This window comes from Elgaria multicarinata, chromosome 1, assembly GCF_023053635.1.
Source record: "Elgaria multicarinata webbii isolate HBS135686 ecotype San Diego chromosome 1, rElgMul1.1.pri, whole genome shotgun sequence".
In the NCBI taxonomy this organism is placed as follows: domain Eukaryota; kingdom Metazoa; phylum Chordata; class Lepidosauria; order Squamata; family Anguidae; genus Elgaria; species Elgaria multicarinata.
The window spans coordinates 136,235,708-136,262,001 of NC_086171.1; the positions used below are offsets into that span (position 1 = coordinate 136,235,708).

General features: G+C 42.6%; 1 protein-coding gene across 1 annotated transcript in view; it reads right to left on the reverse strand.

The window, feature by feature from the left end:
* Positions 1-26,294, reverse strand: part of TNNI3K (TNNI3 interacting kinase) — a 209,668-nt gene that overhangs the window by 61,772 nt on the left and 121,602 nt on the right. The window contains exons 18-20 of the mRNA XM_063137406.1: positions 5,543-5,595; positions 3,203-3,255; positions 841-973 (exon numbers count right to left, since the gene is read on the reverse strand). Coding sequence (XP_062993476.1) covers positions 841-973; positions 3,203-3,255; positions 5,543-5,595 — 239 coding nt within the window. The remainder of the gene's footprint in view (positions 1-840; positions 974-3,202; positions 3,256-5,542; positions 5,596-26,294) is intronic.

Below are 26,294 nucleotides of genomic sequence, written 5' to 3' on the forward strand. Positions count from 1 at the left end.
CACATGAAAATTCGTATGCAGTTGTTGCATATTTTTCTTAATTGTTGCATTTTTGTATGCATTTTTGCCAAATGTATGCATATTTCTAAGCAATTACCCTAATAGAATGCACTTAATTTTATGAATATATGCAGTTTTTCATGCACTTTCCCCTAATATGTATTACATGTATTTTTCAACTGGAAAGTTCCCTTGCAAAATTCAGCGATATACAAATGATAATTGAGTTTCAGTTTGTGTATTAATTCAGAAATGTGAAATTAGGGATGTTCAATTAAAATTTGAACCGATCAAATTTCTGCCCCATCTCTACTTCAAAGTTCTTGCAGCAGCAGGTGTCTGGCTATGATATGTCAAACTGGGTCTGCACAGGGAAGACAATCACGATACCTCTGACTCCCAATGACTTACCTGCTTTGATGGTTATGCAGTGATCTATTTGTGTTTTGCTGGCCATTGTCAACCATTATGATATTTTTTAGATAGCAATTCATGTAGGAAAAAATATTTAAAAATTCTGCTAAGCCTGAAACATGGCAGGCATCTGATAAGTCTACTTTGGAGGCAGTACCTAAGGCTAAAAGTCAGTACTGGCTTTTCAGTTGCCTGCATAATTCTTTTTACTAGATGAAGCATCATTGATTTCAATGAGTGCTGTGGCTGACTGCAATATACTGGCTTTACATTTTTTATGTGAAAACTGAAACCCCATAATGCAAAAAACCAGTAAATAATAAATAAGCATTCATCTAAAAGCTGAGTTAATGTTATGCAAAGCAGCTATTTTATTCTGTGTCAGAGAGATTAGCAATCTTGATGTTAACTTGCAATGCGGCTTACCTGGTTTGAGGTGAGCAAATGGAATTTCCCCTGTTAACAGTTCCCAGAGACACAAGGCATAGCTGAAAACATCAGCTTTTATAGTGTACCGAGTACACTGTGTGAATACTTCAGGGGCCATCCAGCGCAGGTTCTGTACATCAAGACAATATCAATAATGCAATAACCGTATGTTTTGTTTCTTCAGAGGAGAGCACATCTCTACTCCATTTTTATATCTGTTTGCTTTCTGGCAATATGGTAACAGAATAATTCTATTAATACAGGGGGGAAGAATAGCAGACAGGTTGTTTACATATTAAAACTAATGCATGCAGCAAATTGTCATGTCTTTTATTGTGCTTTCAACTGCATTGTAGGTTTCATTGCCTGTATAAATCAGGATACTTTTCACTGGGGGCCTTCCTAGACCTGCCGGCTTACGCCGGCAGGGAGGCGGGGCTGAGGCGTGCTAACGTTAGCGCGCCTCCCCCACACTTCCAGATGGCGGAGCCGCAGGGAGGACGCAAGCCCTGCGGCGTCCGCCATTTTTTTTTGTTTGTTTAAAGGGGCCGCGGGTGTCCCGAAGACTCCAGGAAGGTAAGTGGCTGTTTTATTTTATTTTTTAAAATGGGGGGGGGGCGGCGAAGGATGGGAGGGTGGGTGGCACGGGGGGAGGGCGGGTGCGATTGCGCCGCCGCCGCCCGAGCAAGCAGCCGAGTGGCGCTTGCCCGGGCAATGCCCGGGATGGGGCGGCATTGCCCGGGCAAGCGCCGCTCGGCTGCTTGCTTGGGCGGCGGGCGGTGCGATCGCACCCGCCCTCCCCCCGTGCCACCCACCCTCCCATCCTTCACCCTCCCCTCTCTTCCCCCCCCCCGCCGATGGGCACAGCGTTCCTATGAGCGCTGTGCCAGGTCTGCGGCTTTTTGCGGCTCCTTGCGAGTAAGCGAGGAGCTGCGAAAAGCTGCGGAAGTCTCCACACTTCCCCCAGCCCCGGCCTGAGGCCAGAGCTGGGGAAAAAGCATGCTATAAGCGACTTAGCTTATGGCGCGCTAGACCAGGCCTCACTGCGGCCTGCCGCCGGATTCCCCTGTGCGTCATCTGGACGCACAGCAGGGAAACCGGGTTGGAAGGCGCGCTAAGGCCTGGTCTAGCAAGGCCCTAAGAGAAGGAAGTAAAGTTTTGGTGTAAGGCCCTCTCTAATTATTAATACACCAACAGATGCACTTGAACTGCAGTGACATCTTCTCCAAAACAAATAAATAGAATACTAGTAATAATAGCTCCACACATGGAATACTGCGCCTTTTCTTCTTGCATATCTGGCCTGTTCAGTTTTGAGAAGGTCCGTGGCAAAGTGCCCTCTGATGGGCCTTGGAAGTGGTGGCAGCGGAGGTGGGGAACAGCAATACTCTCGATAAATGCCAGGTTGCTGAGAGCTGGAATTTCATTTCCCACAGTGCCCTGAAGCACTATGTCTTGGGCATTGTAGGGAATCAAAATGGAGGCTAACAGCTACCTGGGACTTTCTAAAAGAGGTCCTCAGGGCAAGTGTCAGAAGTGGGCCTTGCTGTGGCCAGTTGGGGATTTACTCTGACTTTTTCAAAGGGAAAGATGTAAACACAGCGCTTCTGCCATGTAGCGTCACTCCGCAGCCAATCCCAGGTCAACCTGGAGGCAGAACTTGGTGGAAGGTGACAAGCGATTGGTTGCCTTCCACCAGGAAGAGGGTGGGGACAGCTCTGGGACCCAGATGACCACCCAGAAACTCTGTGCTCCCTCCTTGTGGCTGGGGTTACCCAACGACACCCCAGGAGAGGGAAAGCGTGGGGTTGAGGAGGGAGGCGATGCCAATCTGGCACCATGAAGACAGCCCCTGGTTCCCTTTCTTACTTTGCGATAATAAATTTGAGAAAGGGGACTTTTCACAGGTGTACCAGCATTCCAAAGAATTCTCAGTACACAAACAAGTTTCTCTTAGGGCTTTTCATGAACGCTCAGAAAAACTGAGCTAGTTACAATGCAAGCACAGATGGCGATGGGAAGCTCCCCAATCAATAGTCACAAGATGATTGTAAACCACCAGTGTTAATATAAGATGCAAATACTAATGCTGATCACTGATGCAGACAAGAAACTCATTTCTGAGTGCAAAGCAGAAAGAACATTTTGTACCCACTAATCTTTGTTGATCTCAAGCTGTCTACGAGAAATTGAAAGACAAAAGAAACAAATGGTGTACACTATCATTATACAATACCATGTACTCTGGCAAAAGAAAATCCTAATCTTATTACTTGCTTCTCAGCTGGTTTTCACATACATTTGATAGTAATTATGTGCAACAAGAAAAAGAGAAAGAGAGAGAGAGAGAGAGTCAAACCCCTGGTTGTTTTGTCATATTGTCTTCATCCAAAGACTGCAGAAACCTGGATTCTGAGATTTAAAAAAAAAGTGGGGAGAGAAACATTTAAATAAATATCACAGACTGCAGAGGAACCAAAACAATTTATTTTTTAAAAAGTGAGTAAGAACCAAAAATGATTATATATTTGTAAGTTGTATATAAATGAAATGGAAATGCAATGCCACTGTAAATGGGTTACACCAGCCTTCTCCAATCTGGTGCTCTCCATATATGTTGGACCACAAATCCCATGCTGGCTGGAAATTATGGGAGTTGTAGTCCAGCACATCTGGAGAGCAATGGGTTGAGGAAGGCTGGGTTGCATCATGGCATGCTTTGTGAAGTATTAATCAGAAGGCTTGTTTAAAAGCACGAGTATTTGTATTTGAATACATTCAGATCTCAAACCCATCACCACCAAAAATGGAGGCCCCATCCCAAGCTGCCTAACTGGACAGCAGAGGGTAATGATGTCGAACTGGCTTCTCTCAAACTCCTAGTCCATCCTGTATGTGATCCGCCTTTATTTGGGGTCTTTTTAAAGGCTAGTTTCGTTTTAAGCCAATGTATTTTCCCAGACAAATCCACAAATGAGTAGAGTTGCCAGACTGCAACCTAGAGATGACTTTTCCTCTAGGAACCCATGACTTTTCCTACCCACATCTTTCCCAGAACTGCCATTTGTTCACTACCTGCTATGTGACCAGAGAAAACTCTAAGGATAGAAAGAGCTGATGGGTACTCCTGCAAAGTATTTCCTGCTCCCCCATTCTTCTCCCCAGTGTATCAAGGTCTGATATAGCATGAATTAAATGCTTGCTCCCCTATAAATCAGCTGTTCCCAGGTCCTTCATTCACCCAAACAGAACATCTGGCTCTTTCCTCCCCTGCTTCATCAATGACTTTAAAGATAATTTAAACGAATTTCCAGGTTGAGATCTGCTAACCTATGGCAGTCTTGCAAATAAGTCTACAAAAGTTACTAACCTGCAAACAAAACAAAACAAACATAGGTGAGTTGTTAAATACAAGGCTGCCCTATGGGTAAGCCTGTACCCATCTTTCTAGGAACAGGAACATGTCTTAATATTGTGTTTGCCTGGTGGAACTGGAGTGGGTGGAAGATCTAAATTTGGAGAATTCATCCTAGGCCACCTTCCATATGGCCCGCAGCCCCTCTCCCCAGCTGATCCACCTCCTCATTCCACTCCCAGCTGATTGGTGCTGCAAAAAGATAAGGCGCACACTGCTTTGCCTGCTCCTCAGCTGTACCCAATACCAAACAGCTGGGAGGCAGGGGGAGACCCACAATGGGGCTGCTACAAACCCATCACATGTCTTCTTCCTCCCCCAATTCCCAGCTGATCAGCAAGCTCCTCAGCGCCAACAAGCTGGGCAGTGGGGACGTGTGATGGTATCTCAATGTACATGGAGGAGAGGTTTGAACCTCCGTACTTTTGTGTGCTCAGATGGAGGGAGCATGTACGGTGGAGAAAGCCATGTATGAGTGTGAAAGTGAATGAGTGTGGGGGGAGGCTGTGTAGTTGTGTGTGTGTGTGAGAGAGTGGAGGGAAGTATGTGTGCATGTGTATATGAGAGAGAAAGCTCTGGTCCTCCTTCTCCTCAACAGCAGCGTGGAGCTCCAGCCCCATCACCCACCAACATATGTGGCCCATGGGAGGCAAAAATAAAAAAAAAATAAAAGAAGTTTTAACTGCTGACTGCTTTATTTTTAATGATATATTTATGTTTTAAAATGGTCTTTTCCCATGTTTAGGTGTTGGGATATTGATCTCTTCTTTATAAATTATTTTGAATGAACTTTTTTTTTTTAAAAAAAAATCATTGTGGTTTTCTTGTATTTATTTTTATTGTGTATTTCACCCTGAGAGCTTTGGATAAAGGGTGACTATTAAATTGAATGAATACTAATGATAAAAATATGTATTTTTAAAAGGTTGCCCACTCATAATCTAGGTTATAGTGTGTTACAAGTGAAGAGAAGATGGGAACTTTATTTTACTAGTCTCCTACAGAATAAAGAATAATTTTAACAGAACTTATGTGGGACAACAAGAAAAAAATAGGCACCAGATGTTGGCTGAGAAAACAAAGCAAAATATATCTGGGGCTTCACTACTTAATCTATGACAGAAAACCAGTTGAACCCTAAGGATGCAAGGCCCAAGATCCTTCCTTGCTCCATCATCTGTCTGCAATTTGTGAGACCCAACCGTCTTTCTCATTATGGCTATCAGTTCTACCCTACAGGATGGAAAAATATGTTGTAACGTCTCTTAATCCCCAAACTCTTACCTCCAAAATCAGCAACAACCGCATGGCCATCTTCATAGAGGAGAATATTGTGACTGTAGAGAAAAACAGTTGTAAGATCAGGCATGGTATTGTTTGCAAAAAAGCTCGTGCAATATGATCAGCAGGTTGGGGCAGTTTCCTGTGCTTTCTTATACTCTTACTAAACATTCTTATTTTTAGTCAAGAAGCCTTTAGCCTGGTCATTCATTCATTTATTTTATTTTATTTATTGCATTTGTATACTGCCCCATAACCGAAGCTCTCTGGGCGGCTCACATAAGGTAAAAACACTTAAAAACAACATACAGTTCTTATATTATTATTATTGTTATTATCAGAACATAGTTCAATATTTTTAAAAAATACAGGAAGAAAGAAATTTCTGACAGCTTAGTAAGTCCAAATGTCAGAGTCATTCTCTAATTAGTAGTAGAACAAGTACATCTCCTCATTAGTGGAAGATCATCTGTAACAGGTTTATTAATTATGTGACAGCATTACCTAGAAGAAATGAAGTTGATGACATTTGGGACTGAACCCAGTGATAACCTTTCAATAAAATCAGAAGGCCTGATTATCCTCTCAGTTCAGCTGCACTCTGCTAAAGTGGGCCACTCCTAATTTACAATGGCATAAATGAGTGTAGGAAAAGGCCCACAAAATCCAGCTGTGAGCAGGCTAGTGCCAGCAACTGTAAGAGTCTCATACGGAGAAGGATATTTTGGGCTGATCTCAAAAGGCTAATTTCCGTTTGAAGGCTTGATTTAATTTGACAGTCTATCATCATGCATTCCTCTGATTCCATTCGCTTTCTACTTTGCATAAGGGAGCTTGTAGCATCATGAAGGATTTACATGAATCGTTATCTCTTTACCATGAGGTGATCTTTACAATCATCTCATCACAAGACTCCTGTTGAGAAAGGCCTTGAGAATGAATTTGGCATGTAGTGGTGGGAAGCTTAACTAATATATGCAATGATTTTTTTTTTCCAATTCAGGGTGGCCTAGTAGCAATGGAAGATGGACGCAGGAGTGCATCTCTGTTTTCTAGACTTTGGCCTATGTTTCTCTCACCATGAGAGAAAGTCCAAATCTCATCAATGTGGGGGAAATATCCATATCAAAACTCAAACCTACAGCAGGTTATAACTTGAAGAATGTCAGGTGTGGTGTTGTTGGGGAGAAGATTAAAGTTGGTGAACTCAGTGGTGTAGTGGCTCCAGAGCTCACAGGGACGCCATACTGGCGCTTTTTAAATTGCAGGAACACTGATGATATCTGGAACCTCCCCCTTTAGTATTTCCTGTCCTTCTCAAAGTAGCTGCAATCTTCACATTACCTGGGTGAATTTTTCTAGTAACAATATGTTGTTCTCTGTTATAATGCAAAGAATTTTGAGGTAACTTATTACTGAATGGGTGATTAAGACCCATTGGCCCCATTCAAAAGATACCTTAATCCATGGCTTTAACCATGGTGGTTAAGCCAGAAAGCTGGGCTGTGTTCAGAAGACACCTTAAACCATGGCTTTAATCACAGTGGTTAAGCCAAAAAGCCTTATTCACCATCGTTAAAGCCATGTTTTAAAGTGTCTTCTGAACACAGCCTGACTTTCTGGATTAACCAACTTGGTTTAAGGTGTCTTCTGAATGGGGCCATAAGCTTTACAAAAGACCTGCTCCTGGTGGCGATGAAAACTCCTACATATGGATCAACACTTTTGTTATGGATCAACACAGCGCCTGAATTTTTGGACTCTCCTTGGGGTGGTGGCGGCTATGCAGATTGTAAAGATGAGCACCAACACTTTAACATTTACCACTACACCGCTGGGAGTGTTACCTTTCAGCTTTTGGAGGAGAGGGCAAAGAGACCTGCCTTTGCTAGCCTTTTCTTTCTTCTGCTATCTGCCTTTACCTCACCCTGCTCTCAACAGTATTGGACATTCACAGGTCAGATAGGCTGTGAGACCACAACCCTACCTAGTGTTCACACAACCAGGTTGGATGAAAACAAAGGATCTACTAGTCCTTCCACTCACTTTGTATTTATTCCTGTTGTTAAGTCCGTGCTAATTTTTCCAAAGATGCAACTACTTTAGTATAAATCTTCAGAATGGACAAAAATGCATGACCAGGACTGGAGCTTGATGTTAGAGAGATGCTTTCTGGATCTTACATGAACTGGGCTGTCCCGTCTCCATCCCTTTCAATACCTGCTCCCCTTCTTTTTCTTTTTCTTCTTTCACAACACACCTATCCATACTCTGATGATGTAATCCAACTGCTAATTAAAATGTGAAGAAGCTCTTGATGTGCCTAAGACATATGGACAGGATCTACTTTAAAATGGCTTATAACAGTATTGACAACTGTTGGGACCCAGGACAGATGCCACATACAGTTTTCAAACCATTTTCAAAGTGTCATATCCTGCTTGGTGTAGATCTGGCCATGGTAAAGAAGCAATCAAAAGCAATTGTAAGGGGCACCCTAGTCTGGTTTCAGGCCAGGGCACAGCAATGAAACGGCCTTGGTTGCCCAGACTGATGACCTACTCCATGTGAAAGACAGGGGAAATGCTACCCTGTTGATCTTCCTGGGTCTCTCAGCAGCTTACTATATCAGTTAGGTGAGATAGGAGTTGGGGGCACTGTGTTACAGTGGTTCTACTCCTTCTTGCACTTGTATGATTCAAGAGAATGGTATTGGGGAATGTCTGTTCCTTCCCATGGCTACTAAGCTGTGGGGTGCTACAGGGCTCTATTCTATTTTCCATGCTGTTTAACATCTATATGAAGCTGTTGGGTGAGCTCATTAGGAGTTTTGCGGTTGGGTGCCATCAGTATGTTGATGATACTCAGCTCTACTTCTCCTTGTTGCTGGGGCAGTGAAGGTGTTGGACCAGTGCCTGGAGGCTGTAATAGGCTGGATGAAGGTAAATAAACAAACTGAATCTTGATAAGATGGAAGCTCTGTGGATTGGTGGTTCCTGAGTCTGGGAATTGGGTGAGCAACCTGTCCTGGATGAGGTTGAACTCTCTCTGAAGGAGCAGGTGTGTAGCTTGGGAGTACTCTTAGATCCATCCTTGTCCCTGGAGGCCCAGGTGGACTCCGTGGCCCAGACTACTTGGAGCCAGCTTCAGCTGATCTGCCAGCTACAGCCTTTCCTGGACAGGGACAACCTAGCCAAAGTAGTGCAAGTAGTGAATTGTTTTTATCTGAATGCTGCCTTGAGATCCCAGTGATATAGGGTGGGATACAAATGTTTAAAGGAATAAATAAAATATTTCTGACCATATATGATTATTCTCCCAGAGTACCTATATAACCACAGTTATTGTGAGGTCTGAAAAATGCAACCATAGCAAATGTGGTTAAAATACACTTTTAATGTGGCAGTTTAATGTTTAATACATGTAAGTGCAGGCTTTTCATTCTTTCTGTGACTTCTGCCTCTCCACCAACATGTTGAAGCCTGAAACGGCACCCTCACCACTGTCACCTATTTGATGGTTCATATATCAATCCAGCTTGGTACTGTTGATGAGGATTGTGTCTTCCTCGTTACTCTTTATGCCTAGCTAGGTTTCTTGTACATCTCCCTCCTCCCTCCCACCCCTCTCTTTTATGTGTGACTGTTCCTTGAATGCTGTTCCTCAAGACCTTCTGACTTTAGATCTTGCCTTGTCCTTGATCACACATTCTGTTTACTCCCTTTCCTGTTAATTGGATGGCCAGCTTGGCATAGCACAAACACTTAAACTGAGCTGAAATTCAAGTTTTTATATATGTGATTCGTAGGAGGATTCTGGTAGCAGAAGAGACTGTTATTCAGACTGGGTGTTTATTTTGGTCACAGTATTCAAATGTTGTCTCCCAAACATTTTTCTCTGAGAACACCTCTTTAAAATGGAACTACTTTTTCATATATATATATATATATATATATATATATATATATATATGCCATTTGCTCCTAGCTACAATGGCCTGTTGTGTGTTTCATCTTTCCAAAAGGATGGTTCCCCAAAGGCAAACAGTTCCTGTTTGCCATACTGTGAAAATTAGGTACCCAGTGAAGTGGGATTGCTTTGTGATGCACTACTGAAAGTGATTAACCTGCATGATTGGAGAGGCATAGCCCCTGGCACATCTGGAAGCATTCCAAGGGTTAACTATGCTGTGATAATTAGGCTTCATTTTTAATCTCATCACATCATTAAAGCCATTAGTTTTCTAACACATCTGCCCAATGTGAAAATACTCAGTAGTAAATGAAAACTAGGGAAAGTGCAGAAGCTATTTCAATAGTTTGGGAACAGCATCATTTCCTTGAAGCATTAGAAACTCTACTGTCTAAGGTCCGATTATTGGTAGCCACTGTACACAGGGCCGGCACTACCATTAGGGCCTAGGGCGCAGACCTCAAAGGGGCACAGTACTGACCTTTAAGGGTCACAGTTTTATACAAATTAGCTGTTTTAAGAAAAAAAATTAAATAAAAATCTAATAGTTCAGAAACTCTTCTTGAACAGCTGAATCGAAGTCGGCAATTTTGGGGTGTGCGTGTCCAAGTAGCTTGCCTTGCCTAGGGCACAAAATAGACTGGCACCAGTCCTGACTGTATAAACCACATGAGCACCTCTGAAAAGGCCTTTGGGACTGGCAGTGCTCCACATGTTGAAATGCTTCTAACCTAGACTATCATCCAGTTATGTGGAGCTCTATGCATGCCAGAGATGGTAATACCCCACAAAATGATGTAAGTTTCTGAGTCCACTATACTATAGAACTATACTGTGGGGAAGAGCTTTTGGTAATGTTCACATGGGACAATAACAGCTACACCTGTCACAAGACAGCAGCCTTTACCATATTTTATGTCCATGAATTCTCTAATAATGCATAGCATGAAAATGACTTCCTTTTACTCATTCTACCAATGGATAACCATGAGAGAATGGCACGGAGACAGAGAAAGGACAATCTCACCTTTTTCAGTCTCTACACCGTTTATATTTTTATAGATTTCTATCACGCCATCCTTTCACTACAAAATCCCAATTTTTAAGACTTTTTTTTCATAATGAAGATAGGGGGCTCCATTGTCCTCATGTATGCTATTTGAAAAAAATGAATATACATTAACTTAGTTGACTTTTTCTCCTCTCTCCTGTTTACTCCCTGAAATGACTTTCAGGGCTGCAGAAAGTCATAAATAGTATGAGAGGAAGCATTTATAAAACTCATTAGCCCTACAGAGTGAGGTTTTTTTTAAAAAAAGATTTCAATTAAATCTTTGAAACCATAGCAACAGGAAACTCCAATAAAGGTAAAGGATTGCAGAACCCTAACTTTTCCTACATCTGTCAGTCGAGGTGTATTTAAGGCTTACCTGTAAATCTAGTGGATTTGTCCTGTAACCACTGGGACTGAAGAGGTGAATTATGAGATTTGTATTGTGGTTAAACCCATTTATTGAGGGTAATGTGAACAAAATGTTTTCCTCTTTACTTTCAGTTTGCTCAACACTGGGGAATGCAACAGGGGGAGTAATAATGCCTGGGAATACATGTATGCCACTGATAATAGAATTCCTCCCAAGAGGCTCACAAGTCTCAGGAAATACACTATATATAGTAAATGTCTCAAAATGTCTGCTCCTTCTCATAATATCATTGTGTTTTGTTGGCACAGGCTGATAAGGGAACTGGAGGAGAGCATATCTACAATACATACTATTACATATCATTCTACTTCAACTCTCATAGCTTCCTTCAAAGAATCCTGGGAATTGTAGCTTGATGATAATATTCTGTTAGAGATGTCTAGATGTCTCACAAGCGACAAAGGCCTAATCTACACCAAGTAGGATATTGCACTACGAGAGCGGTATATAAAAGGCAAGAGCCACACTGCTGCTTTATAGCGGTATTGAAGTGCACTGACAACTGTTGGGGCCCATTGACACATACCGCTTTCATACCACTATTTATTTATTTATTTATTTATTACATTTTATACCCCCCAATAGCCGAAGCTCTCTGGGCGGTTCACAAAAATTAAAACCATAATAAAACAACCAACAGGTTAAAAACACAAATACAAAATACAGTATAAAAAACACAACCAGGATAAAACCATAGAGCAAAATTGATATAAGATTAAAACACAGAGTTAGAACAGTAAAATTTAAATTTAAGTTAAAATTAAGTGTTAAAATACAGAGAGAATAAAATGGTCTTCAGCTGGCAACAAAGAGAGTACAGTGTAGGCAGCAGGTGGATCTCTCTGGGGAGCTCATTCCACAGCCGGGGTGCCACAGCAGAGAAAACCCTCCTCCTAGTAGCCACCTGCCTCACTTCCTTTGGCAGGGGCTCACGGAGAAGGGCCCCTGTAGATGATCTTAAGGGCCAGGCAGGTACATATGGGAGGAGGCGTTCCTTCAAACCCTGGCTCCAAACTGTTTAGGGCTTTGAATGTCAATACCAGCACTTTGAATCGGGCCCGAACATGGACTGGCAGCCAATGAAGTTGTAAAAGGACTGGTGTAATGTGATCTCGCCGGCCAGTCCCTGTTAGAATATCATATGTCATGCTTGGTGTGGCTCCTGCCTTTTATATACTGCTTTCATACTGCTTTCATAATGCAATATCCTGCTTGGTATCGATAAGGCCAAAGTCTTCCAAGGGAGAGAGAATAACTGTTAATCTAGGTTAAATTTAACAGACTACAAAAATTTAACAGACTACAATAGCAATTAGTTCAAATTTTACAAAAGTCGTGTTTATAATTAGATAAATAAAAGATGCATTTCAAATGCATCTTATCTTTTATTTTATTTATTTATTTATTTATTAAATTTATATACCTCCACAGAGAAAGAGAAAATATAAAAGAGAAAATAAAGAAAACTAGTTAACTTGCCTTGATTGCTGAGCCCATCATGTGGTAATTCTAAGATTTCCTCCCCCACCCCAAATCAATAATACAGATAAACCAAACAAAATGAAAACATAAGTTTAAAGAACACCAGAAAAAAGAATACCCATATTATAATTTATTTATTATTTATTTATTAATTACATTTCTATTCAATAAACAAAAAACCTACGGTTTATAAAACAACGTTAAGGACGTACACTTTTCCACCAAGCACCAAAAAGTGGGGAAATTGGGAGTTAAGGCTCACCGGCCTTAACGCCACATCCTCCCTAAGGAGGCAGAAAGTACCAGTGAAATTTGCAGAGGTGCTCCAATGCAAAATCTCTGAGGGATTTTGAACATTACCATACATGTAAGGAAAAATCTATGGCCAGTAAATATATTAGGGGTGTGCACGGACCCCCCGCTCCGCTTCTCTTCCAGATCCGCAATTTGCGGATCGGGCCGCTTCGCTCCACCCCCGCTCCACCTATGTCCGCTCCGCTCTGCTGCGGAGCTCTGGATCCGGATCGGAGCTCCATTTCCCCCCCCATAGGCTTGCATTAAGCTAAAAAAGTATACAACTTTTTTTCTGTTAAAGTTAGAAACCTCAAGTTTGGCACCATGACACCTCATGGAGGTATACACACGCATGCCAAGACTCAAGGCAATCCCATCACCCCCTGATTTTTGGGGAATTTATGAAAATCGGGCACCCCATTCATACCCCTTTCGATAGCTCCGTCAATTTGCACGTTAGAAACCTCAAACTTGCCACCATGATAGCTTATCCAGGGATACGCATGCACGCCAAGACTCAAGGCAGTCCCATCATCCCCTGATTTTTGGGTAATTTATGAAAATCGGGCACCCCATTCACACCCCTTTCGATAGCTCCGTCAATTTGCACGTTAAAAACCTCAAACTCGCCACCATGATAGCTTATCCAGGGATACACATGCACGCCAAGACTCAAGGCAGTCCCATCATCCCAATTTTTGGGGAATTTATGAAAATCGGGCACCCCATTTGCAGACGTGGACTGTTCTCTGACATTTGGACAGATAAAAAAAAGGGAAGTGGGCACACTCACAGATGCCATCTAGACCCACAATCATGCCAAGGTACAAGGCAATGCCATCATCCCCTGATTTTTGGCGGAGCTTAAACCTGCAGACACCTCAATGGGGCCATTTCAAAGGAAATCCCAAGATGCCATGAATTGGGGAGTAGAGCTCAACCTAAATATGAATCTTCTTCCACACTTGAAAAATGGATTTGGAACTTCCAAAAGTCTAATTGAGCGCAGGAAGGACTTCTCCCCTGAGTCAAAGCCAGACACAAACCATCCCTGCGAGGCGGGCAGGGGAGGAGGGAGGGAAGGCAGGCAGGCGGCAGACATTTCTGGGGGCATAAGGAAGTGAGCCAAGGATAAGCCAGTAATGCATATAAAATGGAATAAATAAATAAATGAACAAACAAAGGAGGGGTGGAATTAAAAGCAGCAGTGTTGCTGAATAAACAACAAGAAGAAGGCCACCAGTGAGGGAGGAAGCAGCAGCCAGGCACTTCTCCACCGTGCCTGGGTCCAGCTCCAGCTGAGAGCCCCCTCCCTCCTGCTACCAATTGTCTCTGCAGAGGCCACCAGTGAGGGAGGAAGCAGCAGCCAGGCACCTCTCCACCATGCCTGGGTCCAGCTCCAGCTGAGAGCCCCCTCCCTCCTGCTGTCAACTGTAACTGCTGAACTTTGCAACTAAGATTGTAGTTCCTGAATTTCCTTTCCTTTCCCCCCTCCTCCTCCTCCTCCCTCCCAATCCCCTTTCCTTTTGTGTCACGTCTTTTAGATTGTAAGCCTGTGGGCAGGGACTGTCAAGAAATACTTTTGTAAGCCGCCGTGAGAGCCTTTTTTGGCTGAATGGCGGCATAAAAATCCTTAAATAAATAAATAAATAAATAAAAACTTTTAAAAAAAGGCTATATCTGTCTTTTACCAGTAATAGGGGGGGGTGGACGTGCCCAAAGGGGGAATCATCTGCCAATTTGACTGGTCCTGTCTAGGTACCAGTCTTTTAAGAAGCAAATGCTCACTTCAACTCATGATAGGCATTGCTCTACTGGGTTACTCTTTGGAGGGCTCTGATGGCCCTCCAAGTACAGGAGAGTGAGGACACGTCCACATGCCCTAGGGGAGCTCATCCCCTTGCACCACATCTATTCAGTTGTTCCCCAAAGTTAGGGTGGGTAGCAGTGCTGTGTTTTTTCTATCTCTTATTATTGGCTTAGTATATGATTTCAGGTTGTGTTTGTGCATTTGGTGGGGCTACTGTTTTAAAAAACACTGGGAAAAGTCCGTTCAGACTAAGAAAGAGAAGTTCCCAGAATCCCAAGTTACCTGTTTTGCCTATCCCCTCCTCCAACTTTGGGATCATGTGATCATGACTGGGAGTTGACTCTGCCCCTCAGCAATCGAAAAGGTAATCTTTTCCCCACCTTTACCCTACTTTTTTAAAAATTCTAGCAAGCGAACCGCACCATGCAGAGAGCTGAGAGTAGGCTCAAAATGACTCCCAGCCATGACTCTCTAAGCACAAGAAGTTTCAGAATGATAGCTTCAAAAACAACACAGTTATCCCCTTTTCTTTTCCGCAATGCAATTGTATGGGCGAAATGTTTCAAAATGGCGATTGGATCGGTCCGCGGAAAGAGGATCACTCCGAAAATGGGCGCTTCTCTTCGCCTTGCTTCTAGGGGTCCGTGGTCCGCTTCTACTCTGCCTCTGGGCAAGGCGGAGCAGGCCAATTCGCTTCTGATTCTCCGGTTCTAATCGGAGCGGAGCACATGCCTAAAATATATGTCCTTAATTCAGAGGGCATCTTTATACATTGCCTAATGCATGGGCAGAGCAAAGGGGGTGGGCTCAAGTTTCTCTACTTGCATGTTCTGTGTAATGTCTCACTCCTCAGCTGGCTATCAATGGTATAGCGATACTAAGACCTTCCACTGCCCCCTCCCACTTTTCTCCCACAACTAATTGGCCACACAAGAAAACAGTATAGGGGAACAGAGTGCATGAGGGACAGATTGCATTTATGGAGAAGTGGGACTGACAGGCGCAAAAAAAGGGAACCCTGGGACAGGGCCGGCGCTGCCATAGAGGCCAGTCAGGCGGCTGCCTAGAGCGCCAAGGTAAGGGGGGGCGCCGAACGCCCCGCCTGGAAGTTGCAGTCCCACTCCCAGAGCCGCTCTAGCTGAGTGAGGGCAGTTTCTGGGCATGCCGTTCTGAAGCCATTCTGAAGCCGCCCCACCCCAGTGTCCCTGGCTTGGCTTTGGCTGGGCACTCACCCAGCCAAAGCCAAGCTGGGACGCTTGGGTGGGTGGGTGGGTGGGGTGTCGGGCGGACGGCTCCACATTCTGACTTCCAGTGCGTGCCAGACTTTAGAACGTGGAGCCATCCGCCTGCCCCCACCCCTAGCGTCCCGGCTTGCCTTCGGCTGGTTGGGACACTGGGGTGGGGAGGATGGCTCCACGTTCTGGCGTCTGGGCACGCCGGATGTCAGAACGTGGAGCCGTCCGTCCGTCCGTCCACCCAACCCAGCGTCCCGCCCAGCCAAAGCCAAGCTGGGATGCACGTTCTGATTTCGGGCGAGGGAAAGGTAACGCGACCTTCATCCCCGTCTGTCTCTGCCTACCGGGGTTGGGGATGGGGGGTATGCTGGGGTGGGGGGTTACGCTGGGGTGGGGGGTACGCTGGGGGGTGGGGGTGGGTGAAAGCAGCTCACCTTGCCTAGGGCGCAAAATAGCTTAGCACCGGCCCTGCCCTGGGGGGGCCTTCACAGCGCTGCTTCGGCCCTGCATTCCCTTAAAACCCTGCAGCATCGCAGCTGCGGGGTGGGGACAGTTAATCCCATGGCAAGAGGGACCATGGGCTATCTGGCAGCCGCTTGTCCTGTGGTGGCTGCAAGTTGGTGGCTGTGTTGTGTAACTGATGCAGCACCACTGCACAGCCACCACAGGGTAAATAGGGCATATAGACAGCCCCACATGCATGCTTGAGAATGGCAAACTGTTAATGCATTATCAAAAACAACGCAAATCAAGATGCCAAATGAAATCACTTAATTAAAAGCAACCCCACCCCCCCATAAGAACATAAGAAGTGCCCTGATGCTGGATCAGACCAAGGGTCCATCTAGTCCAGCACTCTGTTCACACAGTGGCCAACCAGCCGTCGGCCAGGGATGAACAAGCAGGACATGGTGCAACAGCACCCTCCCGCCCATGTTCCCCAGCAACTAGTGCACACAGGCTCACCACCTTAAATTCTGGAGATAGCACACAACCATCAGGGCTAGTATCCATTGATAGCCTTCACCTCCAGGAATTTATCCAACCCCCTTTTAAAGCCATCCAAATTAGTGGCCATCATTACATCTTGTGGTAGTGAGTTCCATTATTTAACTATGCGCTGAGTGAAGAAGTACTTCTGTTTATTTTTCCTGGATCTCCCAGCAATCAGCTTCATGGGATGATCCCAGGTTGTAGTATTTTGAGAGAGGAAGAAAAATGTCTCCCTATCCACATTCTCTATATCATGCATAATTTTGTACACCTCTATCATGTCTCTGCTTAACCTCCTTTTTTCCAAGCTAAACAATCCCAGCTGTAACCTTCCCTCATTGGGGAGATGCTCCAGCCCCTAAATCATTTTAGTTGCCCTTTTCTGCACATTTTCCAGCTCCATAATATCCTTTTTTAGGTGTGGTGACCAGAACTGTACACAGTATTCTAAGTGTGGTCACAACATAGATTTGTATAAGGGCAGTAGGATACTGGCCGTTTTATTCTCAATTCCTTTTCTTATAATGCCTAACATGTAGTTTGCCTTCTTTGCAGCAGCCACATACTGGGTGGACATTTTCATTGAGCTGTCCACCACAATCCCAAGATCTCTGTCTTGTTCGGTCACCGCCAGCTCAGATCCCATTAGGTTATACTTGAAGTTGGGTTTTTTGCCCTAACTTGCTTACATTGAACCGCATCTGCCATTTGGATGTCCACTCTCCCAGCTTGGAGAGATCCCTCTGGAGCACTTCACAATCCCTTTGTGTTTTAACAACCTTGAATAATTTGGTGTCGTCAGCAAACTTGGCAACTTCACTGCTCACTCCTAATTCCAGATCATTTATGAACAAGTTGAAAAGAATTGGTCCCAATACTGATCCCTGTGGGACCCCGCTATTTACTTCCCTCCATCGAGAAAACTGACCATTTATTCCTACTATCTTCTTTCTGTTTTTTAACCAGTTACTGATTCATAAGAAGACCTCTCCTTTTATTCCATGTCTACTAAGTTTATTCAGGAGTCTTTGGACTTTATCAAAAGCCTTTTGGGAGTCCAAGTAAACAATGTCAACCGGATCACCCCTGTCTACATGATTGTTGACACTCTCAAAGAATTCTAGTAGATTAGTGAGACAGGACTTGCCTTTGCGGAAGCCATATTGATTCTTCTTCAGCAGGACCTGTCCTTCCATATGCTTACTAATTTTGTCTTTAATAATGCTTTCAACCAATTTACCTGGAACAGATGTCAAGCTAACCAGCCTGTGCTTTCCTGGATCTCCCCCTGGATCCCTTTTTGAAAATTGGTGTTACTTTGGCCATCTTCCAGTCGTCTGGTACAGAGGCTCAGCTTAGGGACACGTTGCATATTTTTGTGAGGAGGTCCACAATTTCACATTTGAGTTCTTTGAGAACTCTAGGATGGATACCATCTGGGCCTGGTGATTTATTTGCTTTCAATTTGTCAATAAGGTTGAGAACTTCATCTTTTGTCACCACTATTTGCCTCAGTTCCTCAGACTCCCTTCCTGAAAACATCAGTTCAGGCACAGGCATCTGTCCTGTATCCTCTGCAGTGAACACCAATACAAATAATTCATTCAGCTTCTCTGCAATTTCCCTGTCCTCTTAGGGCTTCCGTAGCTGGTTTCCTGCTTCTGATATATTTAAAGAATTCATTATTGGACGATATTATTATCAAGTCATATTCATGATTATTACAGAACATGCCTTTGAGGTACCCATAGACCAGAAATACCGTAATCCCTAAATAGGTTGTTAGGGCCCAAATGCCCACTTTATCACTCACCCACACACTTTTATTTACTGATTTGGTTAACTGACTGATGTTTTATAAAAATAAAGAGCATGCTGGCTGGAGCATGCTGGGAGTCATATCTTCTTTTTCTGTTTAAACATGCATAGGACTGTGCCTTAATCGGGAGGGGATTCCTAGGGGCAAGTACCAGGTAAAGGGTGGGTTCAGTATCTCCTCCGATCTGCTAATCCTGTGCTTGAAATGGTCCCTGATACTCCTACTGCCCCGCATATCACTGCTCTCTACAGCTGTTCAGTAGTATCCCATGTCCTATTCCCAGTGATGAGCCTGCTGTTATACTCTCTAGCTTGGCCCTTGACAGTCAGTAAATGAATACCATTCATTTTGAAATAAACTGGCTTTTGGTTTCAACTGCAATCTCTTCACTGGTTATTATTTTTTTGTGACTCGCTTCTGGGTATATATGTGTCAAGAGGTAGCTGGGAAAGGTCCAGATCAAACTACATAAATTTGATATAGCATAATTGATGCCTGGAGAGACCCTGGCGTTTGCTTTGATGACTAATGCTGCACCACAGGTCAGGATTGGATCTGTAAAGGGTATTGATTCCGTGCCAGTTTTCACTCGTGGTATCTGGTTAGTACAGTCAATTTCTCAGTTTTAAGAACACTAAACTTGCCCTCAAAATTGTGTGTGTGTGTGTGTGTGTGTGTGTGTGTGTGTGTGTGTGTGTATATATATATATATATATATATATATATATATATATATATATAGTTAACTGTGTTTCCAGCCTGTTATTTATCCGGCTCATCTTTTGTGTTAGCTTATACCACTTAAACTTCCAGGGTCAGCATTCTGAATGCAGTGACAATCACTCATATCTGAAGTTACTGACGAGGCAGAGTGAGTTTGGGCAGAAAGTGGGAAATGAGAGTAAGCAGAGCAGAGGCGAAAGGTCTAGAGAGGTTAAAAGTATAGAAACTGGGGCATTCAGACATATCCTATTTTTTGTTGTCGTTGTAAAGACGCAAGGGAACCAGTAAGCTTCAGAATCAAATGGAAGAATGCTCCACCTGCGGAGCGGTTTCTGTGTGAGATGCTGCTGTTATTTATCCAGAACGAGCCTTTATGTAGTTCAGCACAACAGTTTCATATTTGGGTAACTCCACAGCGCAAAACTGGGTTAACCCTATCTCTAGCAAACAGAAGCTGCAAGGATGCATCTCATGCTTTAAACCTGCTTGCTTCTAAGGATGTGCTGAAAATGGCTACTTTTTAAAAAGAAAAAGAAAAAAGAACTCTCAAAGGAAATCACAATAGCTTAGGGATATTTGTCTCTCACATCCGCATGGAACTGAGATTGGTAACCTCTTCAAATATACATATAGAAACTCCAGGAAAATAAACTCCTGCTGAAAAGTCTGGAGCTGTACCTCTACCCTCAGTCCTTTGTGCTTTCCCTTTACATTTTTAAGTGATTAAAGGATCTGAGGCTATGCCTGAGGGTTCCAGTTTTCTCTGACTGAAGAATGGTGTAACTAATTGGAAGCTGAAAGGGAGGGGGTTATGCCTTTGCCCGATTCAAAGACGGCAGCTTAACAAGTGCTTATTCTCTTGTCTCCTACCACCATTTTCTTCTAGTCCCTTTATTCTTCCTTAGATATGAGCCTGTTTCAGCTTCTCACCCTGGAACCTTAGGATGTTTTGAACCTCATCAAGAATCGTTTTTAAATTAAATTTGTAATGACATTTAAGAAAGAATGACATACATTTATTCACATATTACAGGATGGTATAACACCCAAAATGAGAAGGCATACAAAAGGAAAGGAACAGAACTGATCAAATGGAAGCAATGTATTTATCATCAATACCTCATCAAAAGTGGCTACTGGACACTTATCCACAATATACAAACAACCAGATTCCAAAGGTGACATAGATTCTGATATTTACAAACATTGTATGGCAAATTCTAGGTTGTTAATATTTTATGTTGGTTGTATGGTAAGTTTTGAATTTCTCTATGCATCCACCTTTGTCAGACATTACTTCATTTTCTAATACTCTGCATAAAGAATCCGTCAATTGTTAACATATATAACCCGAGTGACTTGGAATTTCTTGGGACAAATCAGCTTAGTATAATTGAGGAAATGTATTGTAGGGTTGCTATTGGTACTTTAACGCCTAATCTACACCAAGCAAGATATTGCACTATGAAAGCGGTATGAAAGGAGGATATAAAAGGCAGGAGCCACACTACTGCTTTATAGTGGTATTGAAGTGTACTGACAACTGTTGGGGCCCATTGACACATACCATATACCACTTTCATACCGCTTGGTGTGGCTCCTGCCTTTTATATACTGCTTTCATAGTGCAATATCCTGCTTAGTGTAGATTAGGCCTTAGTTTCAATATTTCATTAATTTCTCTATCACTATTTCCCAAATAGTGTTGCAAGTCCATGACATATGGGGTGGGATCCAGATTTATGCTGGATCAACTGTGCTGATAGAAGTGGACTTCCCCATCCCTTCCTTCTGAAGGCAATCCCTCGAGTCACTGCAAAATGCTACAAAGGGAATAGAACTTTGATTAAATAAAAATTACCATATATCTGTAGGCACGCCTTCCATATCTTTATCTCACTTGTTCATATATGATTTCTCTTCTTGATCATTCATTCCAAGTGTAACCAGATGTCATTTATAGAGGAGCCTCTTGTTTTCTGTATTAGCCATTTCTTTTAAAGTCTATTTTGGCATGATTTATATATACTTCTAAGCTTAAGTTAATAAAAAGGTCGTTATTTGATTAAGTTTTTCATGACAAAGTACAATTTCAGAGTTTTCAAACATATTTTCATATTTGTCCATACTATGTTTCCGCTGGAGCTGATACAGTACCCTACAGTGCATTCCTATATGTGTCTACTCAGATGTAAGCTCCACTGACTTCAATGGGGCTTGCTCCCAAGTAAGTGTGCATAGCACTGCAGCCTAAATGTTCATCTAGATTTTTTAAAAGCATTTATAACAATAGAGGCAAATGGGACTTGACAGATACTAACATTTTTCTATATTTATCTTAGACACCCGAAATGAGTTATATATTATGCTATGTGTCTAGTCTATAAAAATGGTACTCTTTACAATGGATTTAACTTATAATTAGGTACATTTCTATTCTTGTTACCTTCATGTAATCTTTATTTTAATCTTTAATTAAATAAGGAAACAGAAAGAAAAAAGAAAGCTCAAGGAACTAGACCATAGATACTTTACTGCTAATGGAAATGCAGTTTGGTACAAGATATTTACTGGCCCTAATTCAACTTTGAGGTTGGAACCCCCATCTTGTAGAGGGGAGATATGGGCAATCTGGGAGTGTTGCAGTGGGCAGGGAGAGAGTGACGAGAATCCAGGCAATCCTTAGCCTCCCCAGCTCCCAGACGTGCCACTATCCCCAGGAAATATTTAGATATGCCCAAGAGAACATCTAAGGCCAGATCTATAGCAAGTGGCATATGAAAGTGGTATATAGAGGTAGGATCTGCTTTATAGTGGTATTGAAGTGCACTGACAACTATCGGGGCACACGTTACATGCCATATACCACTTTCATAGTGCTATATCCTGCTTGGTGTAGATGTGTCATGGCTCCAACAGTTGTCAGTGCACTTCAATACCACTACAAAGCAGTAGTGTAGATCCTGCCTAAATGTTTCCCTCCCATTGCCAGCATAGATGGGAGAAATATTTCCTTCCCACTTAAATGGTTGGAAGAAAAGTAATTTAAGCTCCGCCTCCCATTACACGTCCACTGTGTCAGCAAGAGCCTATAAGAACATTGGATGGCAAGAGCTGACAGGGCATTAGGTGGGGAAGAGCTTCGTATATCAAAGGCTCCACTGAGAGCATAGGATTTCTTCCCTGTTTCTTTATGAGACCTTATTTGTTCCTTCATGAAGGCTATCAGAGTCTGAAAGCTGACACGTCCTGCCCCAGTCTACACCTAAGGGAAAGGAGCTGATGTTAAGATATGTGTGTGTGTGTGTGTGAGAGAGAGAGAGAGAGAGAGAGACGGCATAAATGTTTATGGGGACAGTCATAGAAATACTTCTGAGGACAGACACAGAATCATAGAAAGACCCGTGAGCCAGCATCTTGGGGTAGAAGACGCTCCTCTCTCTGAATATCTGTTGCGAGGTAGCAGACCTGCTGCCTGCCAGGACTGCATAGATTAGTTGCCTTCCACTATGCTCTACTTGCATCTTTGTAAATACAATAAAAATGACATAGCCGACAGTGCTCTCTCTCCTCCAAAGAAAGCCAAGCTTGAGCAATGAAAGTGGAGAGCATGTAACAGTAGATAAGGTCTTCTCCTGTCCTGCTCTCAGCTCTACACCAAGCAGGATATAAGACTTTGAAAACAGTTTGAAAATGGTATATGGAATGTGTCCTGGGCCTGAACAGTTGTCAAAACCATTATAAACCATTATAAAACAGTAGTGTAGATCCAGCCTTGCATACCTACTCATACAGAGAAAAAATACATATGGTCCTATACATTGTGGCAAGATAAATGGAAACAGTGTTTGTTCCATGTCATCTTGGATGCTATTCATGTGCTACCTGTTATCACAGAGGCCCACCGGACCTTTCAACCCACTCCTATGCTCTCTGGAGATGAGAGAGTTGAGTGATGGGCTAAACAGCTCCCAATGTGCCTCACATCTTTTCCATTGTTCATTGCAAATGAGAAAATCCATTAATGCACTAAAAAGGAGATGTTCCCCTAATAGCTAATTAAGATCAGATGCAACAGTTTCCACGGCACAGCAGTTTAACCTCACTCTTGATCAGCAAAGGCTTCTGGGACTCCCTTGATGCATCTAGGCATGCTATAAAGGTTTTAAAAATGTGAGGGAGGGTGTTTTTTTAACATAAAAAGATAAAAGTATCACTTAATATTTTTACACTGAAAAATACTATGCTAAAGTAAAAGTGGTTCCATTGGCAACATGCATCTTAGTCCTTTGCCTTCAAAAGCCTTTATAGTTTTCTACAAGCATCGATAATGAGAATTACAGTTCCCAAAGTACAAGTGCAATCCCAAGCAAATTCAGTTGATTATAAATATACTTTATTGAAATTAATATAAAGATGCCAGATTTAAATAATATAAATCTGGGTTTTTACAAATCAGACTTAGAACTTCAGAAATAGAAAATCTATTAGCAAATTAGACTGAAGTCAAAACAACTATACCAAAGAAATATAAATTCCAAATATTATTTAGTGATCAGGAAATAGAAAACGCTTAAGTTTGTGTTCCTTCCTGTTGCACCTATTCATAGAATCATAGAATCGTAGAGTTGGAAGGGGCCTATAAGGCCATCGAGTCCAACCTGCTGCTCAATGCAGGAATCCACCCTAAAGCATCCCAGACAGATGCTTGTCCAGCTGCCTCTTGAAGGCCTCTAGTGTGGGAGAGCCCACAACCTCCCTAGGTAACTGTTTCCATTGTTGTACTGCTCTAACAGTCAGGATTTTTTTTTCTGATGTCAAGCCGGAATCTGGCTTCCCGTAACTTGAGTCCGTTATTCTGTGTCCTGCACTCTGGGATGACCAAGAAGAGATCCTGGCCCTCCTCTGTGTGACAACCTTTTAAGTATTTGAAGAGTGCTATCATGTCTCCACTCAATCTTCTCTTCTCCAGGCTAAATGTGCCCAGTTCTTTCAGTCTCACTCACATTTGGACTGTATTTTGTAGAAAGAAGTGGACAATGCATCCACTACCTATGCTCACAATACATGACATGTTAACCCAAGTTAATGTCATATCTGAACATATCTGAATTACTGTTTCTGAGTTTCTTTGAGAATCCTGGACCTCATATCTATTCCTAGATGTGGTTTACTTCTCATGGAAGAGTCAATGTTTACTCTTCATCGAAGAAGGATGCTCAGAAAGAAGGAAACCAGTGCTCATGCTGTTTACTAATATAACTAGCTCTTAAAATGAAGCTTGTGAGACCCGAGTTAAAAACAGTTAATATTCCGAAGTTGTCCATGTCTACAGTTTACATAGTATGATGTGGATACTTTGTATTCCGCACTTATCCAGCACTGCAGGACTCTTTTTGTTCTTGAAGAAATGTATTTTTTTTTATTTGATCATAATGTTGTTTAACTCTCTAGTAGTGTCTGGTGCTCTCAAAGCCATTGGCAGAAGTCACACATTTCAGTGGATGATTTACAAATGTTTGACTCTAGTCAGCATGTCTCTGGGGCACTTGCACGGAAACACCTCAAAAGCTACACTGCCACTTTTACAAATCAGAGAATAGCTTTACTACTCGAGCATGTGGCAAGTATCTTTCTTTTATATAAAGCAGTGGTGCAGAGCCTATGTCCTGTGGTGTAAATACTGGACTTTTGGGATCCCAATCTGGTCCTCTTGGGATCCCCTAGCCAGACCCCTTTCCCCCAATCAGTTATTGTTCGCTGCTTTTCCAGCATTTGCACAATTTATTCCCCATTCTAAAAGGTCAAAATGCAGCTCCTATGGCTTAATTACTGCCAGTAACAGCCTGAGCTACAATCTTTTTGGTCCCACCCCTTTTCCCCTTCAGCTCTGCCCACCACAGGAATGTGGTCATTAAGAGCTTCTCTAAAATTGAATTTGGCCCTTGGGCTGAAGGACATTTTTGAACATATTAAGGATGCTTCAGACTTGATGATCTTCTTTCATTGACATAACGTTTAATAATCAAATCAGCGTTTAGAACAGATTATTGTTCAGCCTCTCCTAAAAGCCTCCTTAAAGAACCTTTGTGAGAGGAGAGGGTGGATGAGGAAAAGGGTTCAACTGCTCAGGGAGTTCTGGCTACTGGGCGGTATAGTAATGCAAATAATAATAATAATAATAATTTATTACCTGCCTCTCCCTCTGGATCGAGGCAGGGAAAAACATTAAATGCAATATAATACTTAAAACTAGATAAAAGAGCATATAAAACCAATACAATATTAAAATAACAATCACAACATCTTTAAATTCTTAGGTTTAAAATTCATCTGGGTAGGCCTGCCAGAAGAGACTAGTCTTTATGGCTGTCTTAAACTCAGAGAGAGTATGAAGTCAATGAATCTCCTCTGGCAGGCCAGTCCACATTCTAAATAAATAAATAAACATGCCGTGCTTCAGAATTCTTCCACTCTTTGGAGATTCAGTGGTCCCCAGTCCTGACATATTGGTCTGCTGCCATCACTTTTATTTTGCTTAGCTCAGCAATGACCAACTTCTGCCAGATCTACACCAAGCAGGATTTAACACTTTGAAAATGGTATACGGGATGTGTCCTGGGCCCCAACTGTTGTCAATACTGCTATAAACCATTATAAAGCAGTAGTGCAGATCCTGCCCAGATAATGGTCTGGAGTAGGAAATACAGTTTGCTGCACAATCTAATAGTGATTGTGCTCTATAACAGAGTCTCCAAGTAGCTGAGTATAAAAACCAAAGAAAAATGTGTCTAAGTCACAAAATGGCATATTTAAAGCATATGTCCCTGCCTGACAACTAAGGTTGGCGAAAAATTCATTCTGTTTGCATTTTAATGCACACTTGCATAATTTGCTATTCCTTAACCAATATGTGTTGTTTTTATACTGTTTTTTATGTTTT